We start from the raw sequence: 19,553 nt of genomic DNA on the forward strand, positions 1-19,553 counted from the left end.
TATTGTTTGAGTTGCATGTGTTATTTTTTGATTTAGCATTTGTATACTTATATCTCATTTTGCTAATGCATTGTCTCTAGTAAGCGCTGCATTGTTTCATTGCTGGGCCATAATGTTGATCATCCAATGGCGACTCGTAATTTGACTAGCTAAGGCTAATATTTAAAATTGCAAAGAAGTGCATAATCGCAAAGCTACTTATAAGATAGCAAGAGCATTAGATTAGAAAGGGATGTCATTTAGGTATATATGGTGGGAAGTTAAGCATGCCATGTTGTAATATATACAATTGTGCATAAATTTCTTAATAGCAAGAGAGAAAATGTTTACACCATTGTGAATAAACCCCATATCTTATAACAAGTAATGGTTTTAAATGGAAAAGATTAGCACAAAGTAGTGCGAAAATCCTCAGAAGTTGCGTTGATTTTTCATCCTCTTCCCTAGGATACAAGCAAGATGTGAGCCTAAGCTGGTAAAGAAGCTCTTGAAAACTAGTAGTTGAATCCTCATGCCCTTCCCCAAGAGGTAGGCAAGGTTCTCATGAAAGCTATCAAACAAAGTCTCAAGCTTGTAATATAATGGTAACAAACAAGTTGCAATGAAACTCGTGACCTTTCTCAATGCATGCTCATGTGAAGCCATTGGGCTTGAGCTTGCAACACAAAGGTATTGAACAAGTCCCAATGGAACTTGGGACGAATCGATTCCTCATTGTGTGCTTGTGTTTCCTCTTACCCAAGGTTGTGTAGCCCCTTCTTTCCTCTTACTTGAGCCTTTGGCAAGCCCCAAGGGCATATGGTTGATGGGTGGATCATGTTTACTCTCACATGGATTGTATCCTTTTGTTTCATAACTCTTACATATGCCTATAGTAGGTTGCATGGGTGTGCTCGGTTTCCTCTTATGTGGGGTTGTGTAGCACCCAATTGCCCCTTATCTCGACTCTACGAAGAAACACGAGCCGCCCATGAACCATGCCCATGGGGCCTTGTAGACCCACATAAGAGGTAGGCCCCATGGTACCATCATAGGAAGAAGAAGAAGCCATTGTTGGCAGAAACAACACCACAAATGGCGCAAATAATAAGGAATTTCTTTGTTTTGTTGAAAATGCAACCACAACACATTTTACACTAACAAAAATATGATTGCCCAAAGAGCCCCTGCTCCTGCCCCTGTTTCTCTTCTTCTCTATTCCAACCTCTCCCCCTCCCCTGCATCTCCATCTCCATCTCTCCTTCGCCATCGCCCAATTACCCCCTCTCCTCGCCTAATCCTAATCCATAGACACAGATCTAATCCTAAGGGTCACCGTGCCACCATCAATCAATCAGTAACAGCTGAAGAAGAAGAAGAAGAAGAAGGAGAAGGAGAAGGAGAAGGAGGAAGAGACTATGAAGGAGGAAGAGGAGGTTATGTCGAAGGAGAAGGAGTAGCTTTCTCTTTTGCTGCTGCTGAGACAACCCTGCACATTGAGCGAAATGGCAAAAACAGCCGCCGAATCTCGGTTACCATACCCGTTTCTGCCCCGCTTGATACACTCTGGAGAGCTCTCACGGATTATGAAAGGCTTTCTGAGTTCATTCCCGGTCTCTCTGTTTGTGAGGTCCAGGAGCGATGGCATGATGGAGCTCGACTTTACCAAGTAAAAATCTAAACAAGTGATGTCTTTTCCCATTGGTATTACAAAATATAATTACTCTCTTTCTTCTTTTCTTGTTTCCCACATGGGAACCTACTATTTGTTCATTCCTTATTCCGACGATCCCACTTTAATGCATGCATCTTAGGGTTGTCTTTAGCATCAAAGAAGCTCAAATCACTGCCCATTGATTGACATCTATCCCATTTCATTTCCCATGCGGGAAGTTTCTCTTTCCCGCTCACTTTGGCACATTTCAACTCGTGTTTTTTTATCAGCATTGAAGAAGTTCTAGCATGAGAAGAGAGCCAATGATCCTGTTCATCTTCAGCAATTTCCAGCAAATGGAAATCTTCTCTTCTATCCTCAAAAGATTGACATCTTTTGACTTGCCTGCACAGGATGCTTGCTTTCCCATGTTAGAAATTCAACAAAGTTTTGGACAATTTCCATGTGGGAAAAGAGCCATTTTACCTCATGGTTCTCTGCAGAACACTAAACATTTCCTATGCTGGAATTTGGAAAGGGCCCATTTGCCCTCCTATTTTTGTTCCAACATCAGGAAATTGTAGGAAATTTTACTGTGCCAGAGCCTATCAAAATTTTCCATGAATTTCCTGCCTGCAAGGTTCAACGTTAAAGAGTTTCCAAAATTTCTCTTTTGTTCCTTCTCTACTGTTCAATGCATTTATTGAAAATAGAACGACAGTTGGAGAATGTGTCTCATCATTTGAAAGCACCAATAAATTGAGATTCTAATGAAGTTTAGTTAAGGTGGTCTCTTGAATATCGTCAAAGCTCCTTGTTGTGATATTTTCACAACTCTTGGACTCTTGTATGTGTAGCCTTGATTGTACATTAATGCAGTTCGGCTCCATCACAATCCTTGTGTCTAGTTGATCTTGTATTGGCTCTGTGTCTGGGAGGTGAGTCAGATGTATTAGGCCCTTATGGATGCTGCTATAACTAATGGTGTGACTGCCTTTGTGGCCACAGGCAAAACCCCGATAGTGTTGGCTCAACATGGGTGATCCTGTATTGGCTCAGAGGTGAGTCTCATGTATAATGGACTTGTGGCTGGTAGTATAAATAATGGTGTGCCAATCCTTGTGACTGTGTTAAAACACTATAGGTGATTCTATATTGGCTTCATTGCTTGGGGGCGAGTTTCACCATAAGATGATAGAAGATGCTGTTTATATGCATGTGTAACTTTATATTTCTCTCCGTCTATGGGCCTTCTTATTCATCAAGGCAACCAAACATTGGGATATTGTAAAGGAGGAGGATTTTGTTGAGCATTTAGAAAATGGAGAGATGGCTTTGCTCATATGAATAAAATCCAAATTTAACTTTTAAGTGTCTAATGTACTACGAAACTTCCCATTCCCAATTTTTAATGTGTTCTATTCCTTGATCATTTTATGCTTTTCCAATTAGTTAGTATGAATAGTCTAAAGATTATATTTAAAAGATGATCATAGAAGATATGTAGGATGTGGCAATGATTTTAGGTTCAAGATTGTGGCCTTAATATTTGCCCTTGAAAGCAGTTAAAGTTACAACAATTAAATTTCCCAATCTCCATGTCTGGATACTTTTTTGGTTTGCCAGTAAGTTAATATGAAGAGTTTAATAATTATATTTAAAAAATTGTCATAGCTCGTATCTTGTTGGGGATGTGGCCAAGATTCATGTTTTAAGATTGTGATCTCCTTCAGAATATTCATTCTTGAAATTAGTTAAGTTACAAACCTAGCATTGTTCAAAAAATATTCTCAAATTTTAATGGGATGAGTAGCCGAACACCATGATATCCTATAGGTAATTTCTAGGAGAAAGAATGCATTTCCTTCCAATTTTAGGAAAAAATTGTGATTTTGTATGACTTATGATAACCCATAACTAAGAGAATTTACCATTTTATGCTAATATATGATGCCCAAGACTCAAGTAGAAGGATTTATTTGACTTTGTCAGAAAATTGGAGACGCCTATAATATATGAACCCTATAACAAGAAACCATTCTTACTCAATGTAATATCTTTTGGGGATTTTTGTATGATTTACTTTTCTGTTTGTTTTCCCAAATATCTAAAGTTTGTATATTTTCAGATTGGAGAGCAGAATTTGGCATTTGGCTTGAAATTCAAAGCCAAAGGTGTGATTGTTGTAACTGAGAAGCAACTCGAAGCAATGCCATGCGGGATCCACAGGAGTATAGAGTTTGAGATGGTCGAAGGAGACTTCAAAATCTTCAAAGGAGCCTGGCAGATGGAGGAGGTTAGCTCAACTTGGACTCACTAACTAAGTAAATATATTTGGTTTGAACATTATGGATATATGGTCTCTTGAATTTAAGCAATTCTCTAATCATTTGCGATTTTTGTGATATGCGATAGATAGACCAAGAAGTCTCATAATAACTTGTAGTCCAACTTATGTATTGATAAGTTAGTCTAGACCACAGGATAAGTTTAGAATACTTCCTGTATAGAAAATCTATAATAAACAAGGTTTCTAACTTTGACCTTAATGCTCCCTCCTGCCTGAAACAAAAAAATACTATGAAACTTCAGAGTTATCAACAGACTCCAATTCCTGATATTATTTAGCTGAACGCCATGTTCTTTACTCTGAGAACTAACTAAGCTTCAAAAAACTTACTTCTCCAACCAAATTCTTGATATCTAAGTGCAAGCCTCTATAGCTTTGCTTTGGTCTTGATCATAATCTTGATTCCACATCCACTCTGGATGACATGAGATTTCACAATATAGATATCTTTACAAAATGTTTTTAAATGTGGACTTCGGGGCATAAAGAAGGTTGTTGTATGGCCTATTCGCTTTGTCCTTTTTGCAACTGTGATGCAATTGTGATGGCGGTTGGATTGGATGATGATGAGGAGATTGGACCGAATGATAGCATTGGATGATGGGCCTAGGTGACAAGAGTCAAGTAACGAGCAACTGGCAACAGTCTATGAGATGAGAATTGAGACAAATACTTGAGGCACGAGACCAAGACACACACAATGAGTCATGAATCACGACTATGATTATCACATGATGATTGACATTGATTTACCTGAGATCAACTGGGTGGGAAACCCCCTTCCTCACAACTTTACACGTGTCAAAAGTCTACAATCTCACTATAGACTTTACAATACTCCCCTCAAGCTTTAAACCTTACAACATTCCTCTCTTTGGGGGCCAAACATAATCTCTTCTTCAAATGCAGACTTCTCAGAGGAGTGGGTGTGAGGATACCAGACATGGAATTACTGGAACATGTTGGTCAAATCCTTGATATTGCATAAACAAGAGGAACTCTGGCTTGGTCGAGAGGGCCAGGGGAACAAGCAGACAACGGCCTAGAGAGGGCTCGTAGAAGCAGATGCTAACAGCAGCTTGACGATGGCTTATAGGGAGTGAAAGTAGAATGGGCCCTCTTTGCGTGAAGGCGAGAGCATCAATATGAAGTGGGATGTCACAGATCCATGTACTTCATATAGAGAAAGTATGGAAATAGGCAGAGTAAAATGGAAGATAAAACATCCCAACGAGGACTCTTGGAAATCTATGTAATTTGCTGAGACAACTCACAGAAACATGCAAAATGACAGTCCAGCCGAGAGGGTTCATGGAAACAGGTGGAGCTTCAGAGCAGATGGGGGGGCCTGCAAAAATATGCAAAGGGAAAGGGAACAGTGAAAGTGGAAATGACTACAGCGGATGGAGCATTTGTCCAAAGAGGGATGCTAAAACAGAGGTGGAGAGAACAGCCCAAAGATGGCTCACAGAAGCAGGATGAACAACAGTTTGGAGAGGGCTCACAAAAGCAGGACAGCATGGTGTAAACAGGGTTTGCTGAAGTTGAATGGAATAATGGCCCTTTGAGGGCATGCTCAGGTGGAGGCAGCCGAAAGGCTCGAGAGGGGTGCGCAAAACAGGGTGGAACATCTGAAGCCTAGATTTCATCTTTTTTCGTTGTTCACTTACATTTCTTTTTCTTTCTTGCTCTTTCTTAAAATACCGACAATATCTGGTTTCCTGTGGCCTTTTCTGCCACATTCATAACATGTTGCATCTGGTTGTTATGTTTTTGCTCCTATTCCTTTGTCCTACATTTGTATTCTTCTCAGATCTTTTTCTAATCATGTTAGTTGATCCACCACATTCTCCACTAGCTCTCCTCTTGATCTCTTCATAAGGATAGAAGCTCTTACACCATCAAAAGTGAGATTAGGTTTATTTGAAAGTGAGGCAACCAATGTCTTCCAAGAATCCTGGAGTATCTTCAATATGTCCTTCAATTTGTCACAGGCACATAGACCAGAATCTTGCACTTGTGAAAGGATGCTAGAGAAGAGAGCAATATGCGCCGCTGTACTTTTTGATTCTTCCAATTTTATAGTTGTCATTATCCCACCTCATCAAATGCACTTGATTCATTGGAATGATATTCTGAACTTTTTCCATGCGTCATAAACTTTTGGAAGACCTTTAAAGTCCACCAAAGTTTTAATGTATGCACCATTGCCTTCTTATTCAGATTATCCGATGTAACATTTGATAAATGTGCAGTCTTAACCTAAGCCAATGCACCATCACAGTCCTTAAAGAAAAGAATATTTTGCATCCTATCTCTCCATAAATCAAATTCTATGCCTTCAAAACTCTTTATCTCAAAGAGACTTCCCACGTTAGACAAGCTTGAGGCCATAGTATGTAAACAATGCAAATAAACAATCAAAACCCCACAACAACAAGAAGACATAAATTGGAAACTTCCAGCAAGTGTATTGCATCTTTGCATCAATAATATGGCGCATTCCACAAAAATAGTACATAAACAAGCATCAATATTCATCATTGCATATATTCTATACATTTATATGTTTGGCCGAATTTCAAGTCCATGACCCTCTACTGCATTTCACTTTACTGAATCCTTGCAAATAAGTGATCTCCCACCTTATTTGCAAAACACGACAAAACATTGGTGGCCTAGAGTGGGATCCCCAAAACACGATGCAACATTGGCCTGTTGAGAATAAACAAAAGCAGATGCGGTTGATATTGTATTTAGTGTCAGAACCATATTGTCTTTAGTGTTAGAGCCGTAAGTTTGTCATGGGACCATTGTTGACAAGAGTAAGTTGGTTATATGACACTAAAGTTTTGTGGACAAGGAGCGAACATGCATCCTAACTAGTGTGTAATGGAACTACTATATAAAGGCATGTCCTTGGTTGGGAAGATAAACCTTAGAACACACCTTTATTATACTTCTTATTCTTTTATCCCTTCTCTTCAAGACTTGTATCCTCTTACTAAGCAGCAAGCAACATGCCACGAGTTGAAGCAAATCCTTTGGGAGAAAAGAGAACAAGGGACAAGCAATGAGTTAATAAGCAAGTCTATAATTTCAATTCAATGAGTGGTTGCAATCTATCTGAGATCATCTATGTGGAGACTCCCCTTTTATACAATACAAAACCTACCTCAACCTACTCTGAAAGCTCACAATTTACATACCCACATAACTTTACAACCTGTGGTGGCCTCGACAACGATATGCCAACATCCATGGTTGGTTGAGAATGTCCTCATCACCTTTTTGTTGTATGAATGCTTTCATTTTCTTTTCGTCTACTTTTGTAATCATGGCTTTTCATTTCCGTGTTATATTTTCTCTTTTCCAATTACTTTCAGTCATCTTTTTTATCTTATTTACTTTTATATTTACTTAGTTATATTTATTTTATTTTGATTTGTTGTTCTCAAAGATGAGACACCACTCACGATGCAATCGCTTATTTGGTCTTATAGGCCATTTTCGCCTCTTAAGATACTTTAATATATCTTTCTTTCTTTCTTTCGTTATTATTCATCAGTTCAAATCTTGGTTGGCCTTAAAACTATGTATATTTCTTTTTTTTCCAATATCACACCAAGAATTAGAATAATCATTCTCTTTATATGTTGCTAACTGTTTTTCTATTTTTCTTCTAGATTCCATCTAAAATAAACATTTATTGCTGAAAACCATCACTTAATTTCCTTTAGCAAAGCAGGTTATACTTTGCTGTTCGTAATTGTCTTATCATTCGTTTATTTTGTTCCTTTCCTCAAATCTTTCAAAGTATATAGATTGCAACTATTGATCATTTTGTTCATTTCCTAGGTATATTACAATCTTGATCACATAGAACATTGTTTTGTAGCTATATCTATGTATAATTTTTTTAGCTTCTTATCATGCCAGTTTAGCCTCTAATGGCACCTATGTTTAGGGTTCATCTTACTTAAATATAAGCAACATACCATTTGAAAATTGGTGATGGATGTTAGAAATGTATCCATGTTTAGTTCTTTGCATAAATATTTCCGATCGGATTTTAGCAATGTATATTAGCAATCTATACATATTCAATGTCTTGTCTAAACTTAGATCTATTCTCCACATTTCTCGTCTATTTTGCACCAAATTCCTAAAATCTCACAGTACCTCTCTGTATTACAGGTGATTTCCACGACAGATAATGATATTACTAAGACCCTACTCACTTATGTGGTTGATGTCCAACCAAAAGCTTGGCTACCTGTTAGGCTTGTAGAAGGAAGGTTAAGCTATGAAATCCAAAATAACCTTGTATGTGTTCGAAATGAGGCCCAAAGACTTGAATGGACTAGTAGTCCAAGTGGATGTGATCCAACTTGTCATGAATAACATTTGGCTAAGGACACCACTCAATCGTACCCAAATTATTATTTGTTGATTAACTCCACACTCCATGTAATATTTTGAGTAAACAATAATAGTTTCCGACTTGGACCTATAGTGACCTTGATGATAAACAATCCTACAACTACTTAATGGAGGAAATGTGTATTCAAGAACTAAAAAGTTGAAGAGCAATATAGGATCATGCAAATGTATATATAAGATAATTGTTGAATATGTTACATATGTGCCAAAATAATTTTCTTAGGGCCAAGATAAAAAATAATCAATAAAGAATGATAGACTCAAGGTAGAGAAGGTTTATAAATCCAGCCCTACACTTAATTCCAGCATTTTTTTTATAATTGCAATAAGATTTGCTGTATCGTTGATACTAAATCAAATAATGTTCCTTTCTAGTTTGTGGAAGACCTATAACACACATTTACTTTTATCTTAGTTGTGGAACTCAAGAGATCTATCCTTAGGAGGGGCTGGATTCTCATTTCTTTGTTTATGTGATATGATTGGTGGATATGTTGAATAGGGCAGAGATTAGTCATTTGCATGCCTAAAACCTTTGGAGGAGACCTCTTGCCCATCCTTAGAAAGCTACGACATCCTCCCAACTCACAGCTTAGTTATCTGTAGGCAGAATCAAGACGGTCATGATTTGCAATAGAGAAGATTCGAACATAATGTAATATCAATAGGGAATATGATCTCATAGAAAATGGCCAGCAGTAAAGGAAGCTTTTGGATATTTTTAATCGTACCCATTGATATGCATGATGTTCGAAGGCAACCAAGAAAGCTCCAACATCCTCCCAAGTTACAACTTTAGGCAGAATTATCATGATCATGAATCATGATCTGATGTGCAACCAATTTGTGTGACTTTTGGCTCTTCATAAATTAGGGATCTCAACTTGAATCCTTGGAGTTGAAGTAGATGATACTTAGCATTAGAATTCAGAAAAGGCCTCTATTACTTAAGTATACTCTAGCGAGGATGACAACTTGTGTTTGAGATAGATGGAGAATGTTCAATAGAAGAATATATTGATTGTTCCACTTGTGAATTGGAAGAAACAACGGAAGGTTGATTTTTAACTCTCCAAACATCTTGCACATCCAAATCTATATAACGGGCAAAGTTAATTGTGCCATGTTGAGGGTTTGTTGGGTAGAATCTAATGCATAAATAAGATGTAATTTGCTTGAGACAAATACAACAATGATGCGTTTTTATGTCATGTGGTGTTCATCCCAAGAATAAGTTGTATAGGACCTAAGTAGCAATGTTGATTTAATCTAATGGCTTAATTAATGTTATTTATTTATTTAATCAATTAAACATATATGCTTATTTAATTAAATGGTTCCATTTAAGGGATAAAAAAAGTTAGCCCAAAAATGTATAAACCTTTAAACCAAGCCACTTAAACCTATAAACTGATAAACCCCTGTTTCAGAGCCAAATGGAACTAAAACCAAACCATTTATTAACAATTAAATCCAAACCAAACCATTTAATTATTTGGGAACTTATAAACCTTTAAATCATGGCTTAACAGTTCAGTTTGGTTTGAGCTGAAACCAAGTCCATTGCCATTGGCAAGCAATATATTACCCATGTAGAGGATAAGATGGATAGCTAATTCATGTGTTCTATTTTTCAAATCTAGATAGTGATCATTATCACTGAGAAAATCCGGGTGATTGTATGAAATTATTAAAATTTTGATATCACTATTGGGTTGCTTGCTTCATGCCGTATAAAATCTTGTGATAGTAGAGTAGTTGTTCCTGACTAGGTGATACAAAACCTTCCAATTGCTCCATGTAGATTTCCTCATTTAAATGACCACGGAGGTGAGGGTGATTCCACGTTGGTTTTCCACCGAGTGAGGCAATGTTTCCTACTTGTAATACAATTGGATTTGCATTGATAACGCCCCGAGTAGTGAAGTCACCAACCTTGATTTGTTCTTGTCATGTCCATTGGTTGTAAGGATGATGACATGTGGGAGTTACTTCTTGCATCAAATCTCAACTAAAAATTGTGTTGGTTCCTTTACAACAAGGTATCATTTTTGGAACTTTCTTATAAGGATATCCAAAGAATGGAAGATTGGAACAAGAAAGTGCATTCACCATCGCAACAATAGCAGAACAACTTAATTTCGCTAAGAGGTAAACTTTAATTGCAGAACTGTATAATTGAGGAGACAATAGTTGTACCTACGTCCTTGTTTGATGGTAGTAGGTGCTCCTGAGATCTATTACCTCCTCTACTATCATATCTTCCCCATAGAGAGATAGTTCTTTTAGCTATGGCTAGTGCCACAAGAAACTAATGCTCCTTGTCCAATGAATGATAAGGCTATATGCAGTCCTTGGAGAGAGGTTGCAAGCGGTGATTGTGAGGGATGAAAGTCTACCAATTTCGCAACAAACTCGGAAGGTTTGTGAGGGAGGTGAAGCCTATCTCTCTTGCACCCATACATGGTGGCAGGGGGTGGCAAGGGTAGTCTTTCTTGAACCAAACAAAATGCAGTTCAAGTGTTAGTGTGTTTCTCCTCATCAATCGGATTTTCAATATTTGAGAGTGTGTGGTCATGTTTTACCTACAAACGGATCTCCACAGATGAACAATTGGATGGAAGTTGCCGAAACTCGTTTCAGATCTGATCCCAACATGAAATTGCATTGGTTCCTCCACAATTGCATTGGATTCGTCCTACGAAGAGAACTTGGAATTTGAAAGAAAGGAAGGCCAGATCGAGAAAGTGCCACTGTAGCAGTAGCAAATCGGCTTAAATTGTCATCAACAAAACCTAATTCAAGGCTGTATAATTGAGGAGGAGATGAAGGGGTGCTGTCAGTTGTCTCGGCCCCCTTCTTTGGAAGGAGTTTTCTTTGTATATAACAATATCATCTATAAATTTGTATAACTAACGGAAGGAGTTTTCTTTTGGGAAAAAACTAATATGTCATTTGATAGACAAATTCTAAAATTGAAAAGCTCTCTATATTGTTATTGTTATTGTTATGCATTTCATCACTGTAAAAAGAACACAAAGATACTAACTCACAAAGATAATGAAATGTTTTTAAAGCCAAAGCACAAACAAGATATGTAGCTATTTGTAGGATAGTGTAAACTTATATATTATGGTGTAAACGTACATATGTAAGTTTATACAATTATATTTAATGACCATATTTTTTTACTAACCTAAATTTTTTAATAAATGATAGTAGTAACTTTACATATTATGGTGTAAAATTACATATGTAAGTTTACACAATTATATTTACTACCCATATTTTTTTACTAACCTAATTTTTTTAGGCATGAGTCATGACCTTGATTAGTATTGCTTAAAAATCATGACATATATTCTTAGTTGCAAAAGTTCATCTAAATTCAACAAAGGAATCTTCAAAGTTTACATTAAATATGGAATATAAGCTTTTCTATTTAAACCCACCTAGTAAAATATTATTGATCCTAGTGGCAAGAACCTTTTTCCTTCACAATGTGTCTTGCATAACATGCAACGTGAGCACTCCCCTCACCTTCATCATAGATGATACGTTGGAGGTGGAACTTCTTTGCTATGTTTTGGTTCGTCAAACCTCCATTTTCTTTTAATATAGATGCCAAGCACTTTTGCCACTCTTTGGAAGCACACTCTAGTTTACTTAGAAATATATCCTTTTTTGATTTAAAATGACTTTGTACCATAGGATATTGTTTCGTTAGTTTGAGGTGGGGTGTCCAATCAGGAATCAAGGAGCTTCCAAGAGGTACCATAGAGGAAATACCAAGTCTAGCAGCTATAGTCAAAACATGAAATAGACCATTAATATATGGTAGAGCTTTTTCTAAACACTCTGAATGAGACTTTGACAAAGAGGTGAGGGTGATACCAGGTTGGTTTTCCACAGGGTGTGGCAATTTTTTATCCTCACAATATAATTGGATTCTCACAAAATTTTCTCCCAAAAGTTGAGGCACCAATCTCAAAAGCTCCTCAACCATTGATTTCCTATAGTTAATTGTAAGGAGGGCAACACGAGGGAGTTGCTTCTCGGCCTCATTCTCTAGTGAAATTTTCAATAGCTTATTTATAGAGTTCTCAATCTTGCCAATAACATTATTCCTCATATCTTGAAGTTCGTTATGCATTTCACCTAGCTCCTTGATCATTTGATCCATCTTATCGTGTAACTTGAGGACTTCATTGTGAGTTGCATCCATTTTATGATGTAAACTTAAAAGTAACTTTACCATAACCTTACTAGATTGTACCTCTCTTGCCTCTTCTAAACTTAATTGATCTTCTTGAATGTGGCCATTTTCCAAGCCAGTTGTAATCACATTTTCATGACTTCGATATTTCCTAGATTCATCGATAATTTCATCATTCTCAAACAATGCAGCCCTCACCTCCACCTCAAACCATTCCTTATATGATTTGAGAACCTCCCCATAATACTATGACCCCATGAGATCAATTAAATTATTTGATAGAGGATTCGGCATAGCTGTAGTCCGTTTCCAATCATATGATTCTTTCTCGCCTTGCTCAAGCTTTTTTCTTAGTTGTTTCTTCAAGTAAGTTAATTTCACACATTGATGTTCTCTACCTTGCACCATTGATGGATAGAGTAAGCAATCAGGATGGAGGACGCTCTCAATCAACGTAACCCCTTGGACACCAGAGGGTTGTGCACATATTGTAGTCAAGTTGTTGATGATACAATTTTCCACAAAAGCTAAAGTACTTAGCATGTCTTGCTGAATATTATTTTGAGCCCGAACTAGCACATCTATCACATGGTTTGATTTTGCTTGGCAGAATATGATGATGATCTCGCTCTTTGGAAAGCAAATGGATATGAAATTTTTACCAAGTGTGGTGGAAGCATTATCATCCTTAGATTGGAAAGCATTGCTAAATAATGCTTGAATTCTTGGAAACAAGCCTGGTGTAAGAAATGTGAGGTTTTTGTACCGACACTCTAACCTTCTGCCCATATACACAAACGTAACATTATCATTGATTTGAGTCCATTGGAGTTGTTCTACATCCACCTCTGGCAATATGGTTGGGATAAAGATGAGCTCTGCATATCTTTTGGGGACTTTGCAGCATAGGTGCATGGCTTCCATTAAGTCTACTAGTAATGAGCCCTTCACATTACATTTGGCAATGGATTCAAACTCCTGCTCTAGGAAATGTCGAGGTATGCATCCTTTTTCAAATCTAACGATATCCTTTGATGCTCCAGATGTTGGGAACCCAATGAGGCTTCCTATAATTTGATTGCAAAACCAATTGGGATCGAGAACGACATGTTTGAATCCACTTACGTAGATGATGTTACCGGACTCATTCAAGGACATGGCGATTGCATTTAATTTAGCTTTGTCATCATTATTGCAGATTTTGCTGAAATCCTCCCATGTAATGATTCGTTCATTTGTGATCTTCAAATAATTCGAGAGGTTTTTGCTTACTCGCGTGCAGATGTAGTAGAGCTCAATACCTTGGAGCACATCTTTGGCAATGTCAAAAATATGCTCTCCTATAGGTTTGACGGAATCCTTGTTTCTTGCATCCACATCAAAAGGAGAGTCGACAATGTCAATCACCTTTTTGAATTCTGATCGAAGCGAATTGATCGAATCTGAGAGAGAGCTTGAGACCGACTTCATCTGGTCTGCTCTTGTGAATACCAGGATTACTTTGAGAGGAATGATGGATTGAGGGCTTTTGGAGGCGAGGAATCTGAGCCAGAACCTGAAGCTTGCGATGAAGTCTGTCTCTTTTTTCCTTTCTCCTCTTTTGTTACTTTGGCTATCCATGGGACTCCACGCGAACAAGAACATGGACGGGAACTGATAAGAGCTGGTTCCTATGTCAGGGAACATGCAGTCGTGGAATGCGTGGAACTCTTGTTGGCCTGCCATGTCCCACAATGACACTCGGATTCCATCCTTTTTGATGGCTTGCACCTCGATTCCTTTTGTACGTTCTCCAGTAAACAGGGCTCTCAACCTATCCCTCTTCCTCCCATACATGGAACGCATAGTGCATACAAGGGTAGTCTTTCCTGCTCCAAACAAAATGCAGTTCAAATGTCTAACTTAGTGTGTGTTTATCTTTATAATCAATCTAGCTTGTTTGATATTCAGTATTTTGGAGAGTGTGGTCATTCATATCTTGCCTGCCAATGGATCCCCGCAGATGAACAATCGGATGGACGTAGCAGGCACTCGCTTCAACTCTGACCCCAGCATGAAATTGCGCTGGTTCCTCCACAGTTGCGCCGCAATTGCAGGGTCCATTCTACAAGACGGGCATCGAATTTCAAAGAAAGGAAGGCCGGAGCGAGCAAGTGCATCCACCACCGCAGCAGTAGCGGATCGGCTTAAATCACTATCCCCTGCTACTTGAAGGCTGTATAATTGAGGAGGAGATGAAGCTGTCTCCGCCCCCTTCTTTGGGGGTGCTAGGTGATCCATGAAATCCATTAGCTCCTCCTCTGTCATTTCACCCAATAGAGAGAGCTCTTTGAGTAGTGGCCAGTGGTGCAGGAAACCAGTGCTCCTTCGCCAGTCAATGGGTTCGCCGTGTATGTGCAGTCGGTGGAGAGAGGCCGCGAGGGGTGAATGTGATGGATGAAGGTCCGCCAATTTCACCACAAACTCTCCGGAAGGTACGTCCACGTAGAAAAGGTGGAGGGATGTGAGGGAGGTGAAGTCGCATAACACCTCTAGGCACTCATCGCCAATTTCCATCATCTGAAGGGAGAGATGTTTGAGGCGTTTGTTATTTCTTGAGGGTATTCAGAAGACCAGGAGCATCCCTGAATTTAATTCCATCGACGAGGAGGCTGCTGGGGCCCGCATGACGATCTGCAGCGAGAGAGAGAGAGCCTCCACCAAAACCCTCTCTTCCTCTTCTGTGAGATTCCTTACGTTAATGAGATGGACCGCTCCGCCGGTGAGATTGGCGGCAGCCGTGAGGATGGCCATCCGTTGTTGTTTAGTAATGGTGGCATCTCTGAAATCGAACATCATGTCTCTGCTCCCCCATTCCCAAGCTCCACGTTCTAACTGTTCTTCGTCACGACCATATGACGGATAACATATAGACCCTTCATTGACTATGAAAAGGTTCTCAACATTGTTGACTAGGAAGAGCTTCTTAATTAGCAGATCATCAGAATCAGCAGAGCTGCTCTCGATTTCTCGACTGCTTCTCTGACCTCATCAGAATTCCAGTTCGTTACATTGTATTGATGAGGGGGTGGGAGGAGGTGAGGCTTCTCCATGGAAATGAGGAATGTATGGAGGGAATGAATGAAAAAGAAAGAAAGAGTTTGACAATGAGTGAAGAAGAGAAAGAAGGGAATGAATGTGAAGGAAACTTAAGGATGAGACTCTTAAGTTTAAGGATGTTAAGTGAATATGTATGTCATGTGCTAATAAATGAAAGTGCTAACTGATTATATTGTTATATTGTTATATTGATTTGAAGTTACAACATTGTGGCCTAGGAAGAGGACGTGACGTACTCTCTAAACCCTGAACCGCATGCATTAGATAATGTGTATGCTCATAACAGAAGCTTATCGCATTAAATGCTTTGTGAGAGGAAAACATGAATTATTCCCTAAACTTTGAAACGTTGCTAATAGCCATCTACGTATTCATGCTCATAAGACAACCTCATTCTATGATTGGCTTCCATATAAGTGCCATGCACTTGAGATAGAGTTTAAAATCCCATCAAATAAAGCATATATGATATACATATACATATATGTACATACATACATACATACATACATGCATACATACATACATACATACATACATACATATATATAATAGTAAGAGCACGTGTGTTGTAACTTGGTTAAACTTTGATCCTTCAAACGTAAGGACACAACGTAAGGACACTTCGATGATTGTCATCTAAATCAATTTAAATAGAAAAGATTGAATATACACTAGGATAATTAAGTATGACGTTGGCCTAAGCAAAAGGTTTGAATTGAATGGGTTTAAGTTTTCGATGCTTATGCGGCATGCCCTGTATGAGATGAATAAAGCTAGATTTGACCACTAAACAAGGAACCTAATGATGAATTTTGACGAAGCACATTCCACCATGGGTTGTGGAGCAACTATATTGATTTGGATCGATATCGACGTGATGTCATAATTATTCAATGTCATGATCTTGGTCTAGGTCATGTGGTTTTTGAGCGTTATAGTTCAACATTGGGTCTATGCAAGCTCCCTAATGTTTCCACTTCAGTTACAATATTGGAGTGATGAAAAAGTCAAAGAATGGGGAGTGCATTGGGCAATTTGCGAAAAGAAAGATATAAATATATCAATACCATTATTAATAATAAGTTGAATGGTCACCAAAACTATTGACTTATTACTTTGGAATTTCCCATCCTAATATATTAAAAATACCTCCATTATATGTATGTCAAGATCTACCTAGATGTCCTAGATATCAAGGTTTCTTTCTTACAAGAGGGGTAAATTGTAATTCATATTCATGAAGAGGAACTTTAGATATAAGGACTTCAACATTCATCTAGAGACTAGTACCATTATATGGCTCAACATCCATCAAGGTGGTCATACATACATAGTATCATTATATGTTAGAATTCAAGTTTGTCACCTTCTGCATCTTACAATTGTTAGGGATCATAATCAAAATAGACTCATCATAACTAGTCGAAGATGGTCTCATTAAGCTTCACTAGTTTAATGTGGCACTTGCACATGTTCAAAAGGGTGTGCGAGCACTTAGATCGCTAATGTCTATTTAGTGTCATGATCTCTATAACAGATATAAATATATTTAGAGATGTGCCCAAAACAAATGAATCAGGACATGGATTATTATAGCAAAAGAAAATGAGATGTTGGCTATGATGTGAGATTGAGAGTTTGAGTAGAACTGCTATCGATTTCTCATACTCTTCGTTCTGATCTCATCACATTCCCACTTTATGAAGATGATGCGGTGACATGGAAGGAAAGGATGAATGAATTAAAAGAAAATGTTAATGTGAAATTGTATTGCCAATCTCTCAAATGAGACATTGGCTGGTTGGCGTAATCAAATACAAAGGGTAAGATTTCAGCACACAGAGAATACCTGTGTAATCTATGCAATACATGAGCACTCTTGTTCGGGAGAAGGCCAAGGCTAAGGAACAACTATAGATAGTCCAAGAATAGCTTTATATCTCATAAGGAACATTTCTCCATAGTTCGGTCTCCGGTTAGGTACTAGCTACGTAAATCTAGATTTACTTTTCCCATGACTTTACAATATATGTATTGCCTGAGATACTGTCATTCATTGGCCATGGAATATTGTATCCCAGGATCTTACAATATATTCATAACCTGAGATACTATCATTTGTCAGCCACGGAATACCATTGGTGTATCTACTTCAGGGTCATCAAAACCTTGCACACCATTGCTTGGAAATATCAAGCTAGCACGAGAATCCACCATAAACATCATTTCTTTTCCATTCACCTTTGCTAGGGCATGCAGTACATTGTCAAATAGGAATATCAGACACATGCTTCAACATTAAAAACATCAATGAAATCATGAACATTGAATCAATCAAACTTGGACAAAACCAGACATTTTAGCTTCGTCACCACTGCCATTGGTTTATGTTTGGTGTGGTCATATATCGAAAATGTATGGTCTTTCAGATGAGGTGGCCATTGAAAAAATTTAAACGACATAATCCATCCAAATCCTTCAATAGATTGGCAATGTTAATCTTTCATAAATTTTCAAATATTGAGGCTAACTAAATCTGTTGTTTCCATATGGCTTACAGAAGTTCAAGAATGCCTAACCCTGAACCCAGTCTTATATAGAAATCAAGAATCCCTAAACCTTGTTTTACAGAAGTTCAAGAATGCCTAAACCATGTGTACAACCATGTGTACAACGGGATTGAAATCCTTATTTTCTACTAGATTCATGAAATCCCTAATGCATGTGTTTTTTTAAATGAACACCCTCAACACATGGTCCTTTCTGTGAAGGACGCGTAAATAAGCCAAAGCCTGTTTTCTACAAGCCACACATGAAATCCATGTTTTCCATAGCATCAATGATTACAAATGAAAACATAAATCAAGAAAAAGCATCCCAATTAGTTTTCATAGTATTCGTGAATTTAGCAAACACTTGACCCAAAATTGTTTTTATGGTATTCAACAGTACCCTAAACCTTAATTCCTACCAGATTAACGATTGACATAAAAAATAATGTGAGACTCAAAAATCACTTTGGGAAGTTGACTATGTGTGTCTTAATTGAAGTTGTTTCTATGTCATCACTTAGACTTATTTCGCTATTCCTCAACACATGGTCCTTTCTGTGAAGGACGCGTAAATAAGCCAAAGCCTGTTTTCTACAAGCCACACATGAAATCCATGTTTTCCATAGCATCAATGATTACAAATGAAAACATAAATCAAGAAAAAGCATCCCAATTAGTTTTCATAGTATTCGTGAATTTAGCAAACACTTGACCCAAAATTGTTTTTATGGTATTCAACAGTACCCTAAACCTTAATTCCTACCAGATTAACGATTGACATAAAAAATAATGTGAGACTCAAAAATCACTTTGGGAAGTTGACTATGTGTGTCTTAATTGAAGTTGTTTCTATGTCATCACTTAGACTTATTTCGCTATTGTAAAGACAAGATGGGAATATATGATTTGTGAATAGTCCATTGCCTAGGCATTGATATATAACAACACTTCCTTTTCACAAATGAAGCCTTCTTAGCAAATGGTGGTCATTACAATCTTTTCGATTCAGATGTTCTGGATCTTTTTAACACAACCCTTCTAGTTGGTGAATTTATATATATTTGAATGGACAAGAATATGACAACGAGCACATGCATTGATTTATTTGATCCTGTTTAGCCTGCATACTGCAAGTGGTCTTTGTTTATAGGTTGGACTCATATATTGTGCAAGATGATGCAAAATCTCTGTTGGTTTATATAGTAGAAGAATTTTACGATAAGTTGAATGATCATAACTCGAAATGTGTTTAAAAAG

General features: G+C 37.8%; 2 protein-coding genes across 2 annotated transcripts in view; one reads left to right on the top strand and one right to left on the bottom strand.

Annotated features, from left to right (window-relative positions):
- Positions 1-1,098: 1,098 nt before the first annotated feature.
- Positions 1,099-8,494, top strand: LOC147865929 (Polyketide cyclase / dehydrase and lipid transport protein). Its single transcript, XM_087316268.1, has 3 exons — positions 1,099-1,648; positions 3,762-3,929; positions 8,181-8,494. Exons 1-3 carry the CDS (start codon positions 1,148-1,150, stop codon positions 8,385-8,387), a joined length of 876 nt encoding a protein of 291 aa, XP_087172394.1. The 5' UTR covers positions 1,099-1,147; the 3' UTR covers positions 8,388-8,494.
- A 3,264-nt stretch (positions 8,495-11,758) lies between these two features.
- Positions 11,759-19,553, bottom strand: part of LOC147865930 (protein TORNADO 1-like) — a 73,404-nt gene continuing 65,609 nt past the window's right edge. The window contains exons 2-4 of the mRNA XM_087317510.1: positions 13,048-14,510; positions 11,967-12,888; positions 11,759-11,808 (exon numbers count right to left, since the gene is read on the bottom strand). Of these exons, the coding sequence (XP_087173636.1) occupies positions 11,759-11,808; positions 11,967-12,888; positions 13,048-14,487 (2,412 nt within the window). The 5' untranslated portion in view covers positions 14,488-14,510. The remainder of the gene's footprint in view (positions 11,809-11,966; positions 12,889-13,047; positions 14,511-19,553) is intronic.

Source organism: Azolla caroliniana, unplaced genomic scaffold, assembly GCF_043228905.1.
Source record: "Azolla caroliniana isolate FFs.n. ecotype wild unplaced genomic scaffold, voAzoCaro1.0.p SCAF_3, whole genome shotgun sequence".
Lineage (NCBI taxonomy): Eukaryota > Viridiplantae > Streptophyta > Polypodiopsida > Salviniales > Salviniaceae > Azolla > Azolla caroliniana.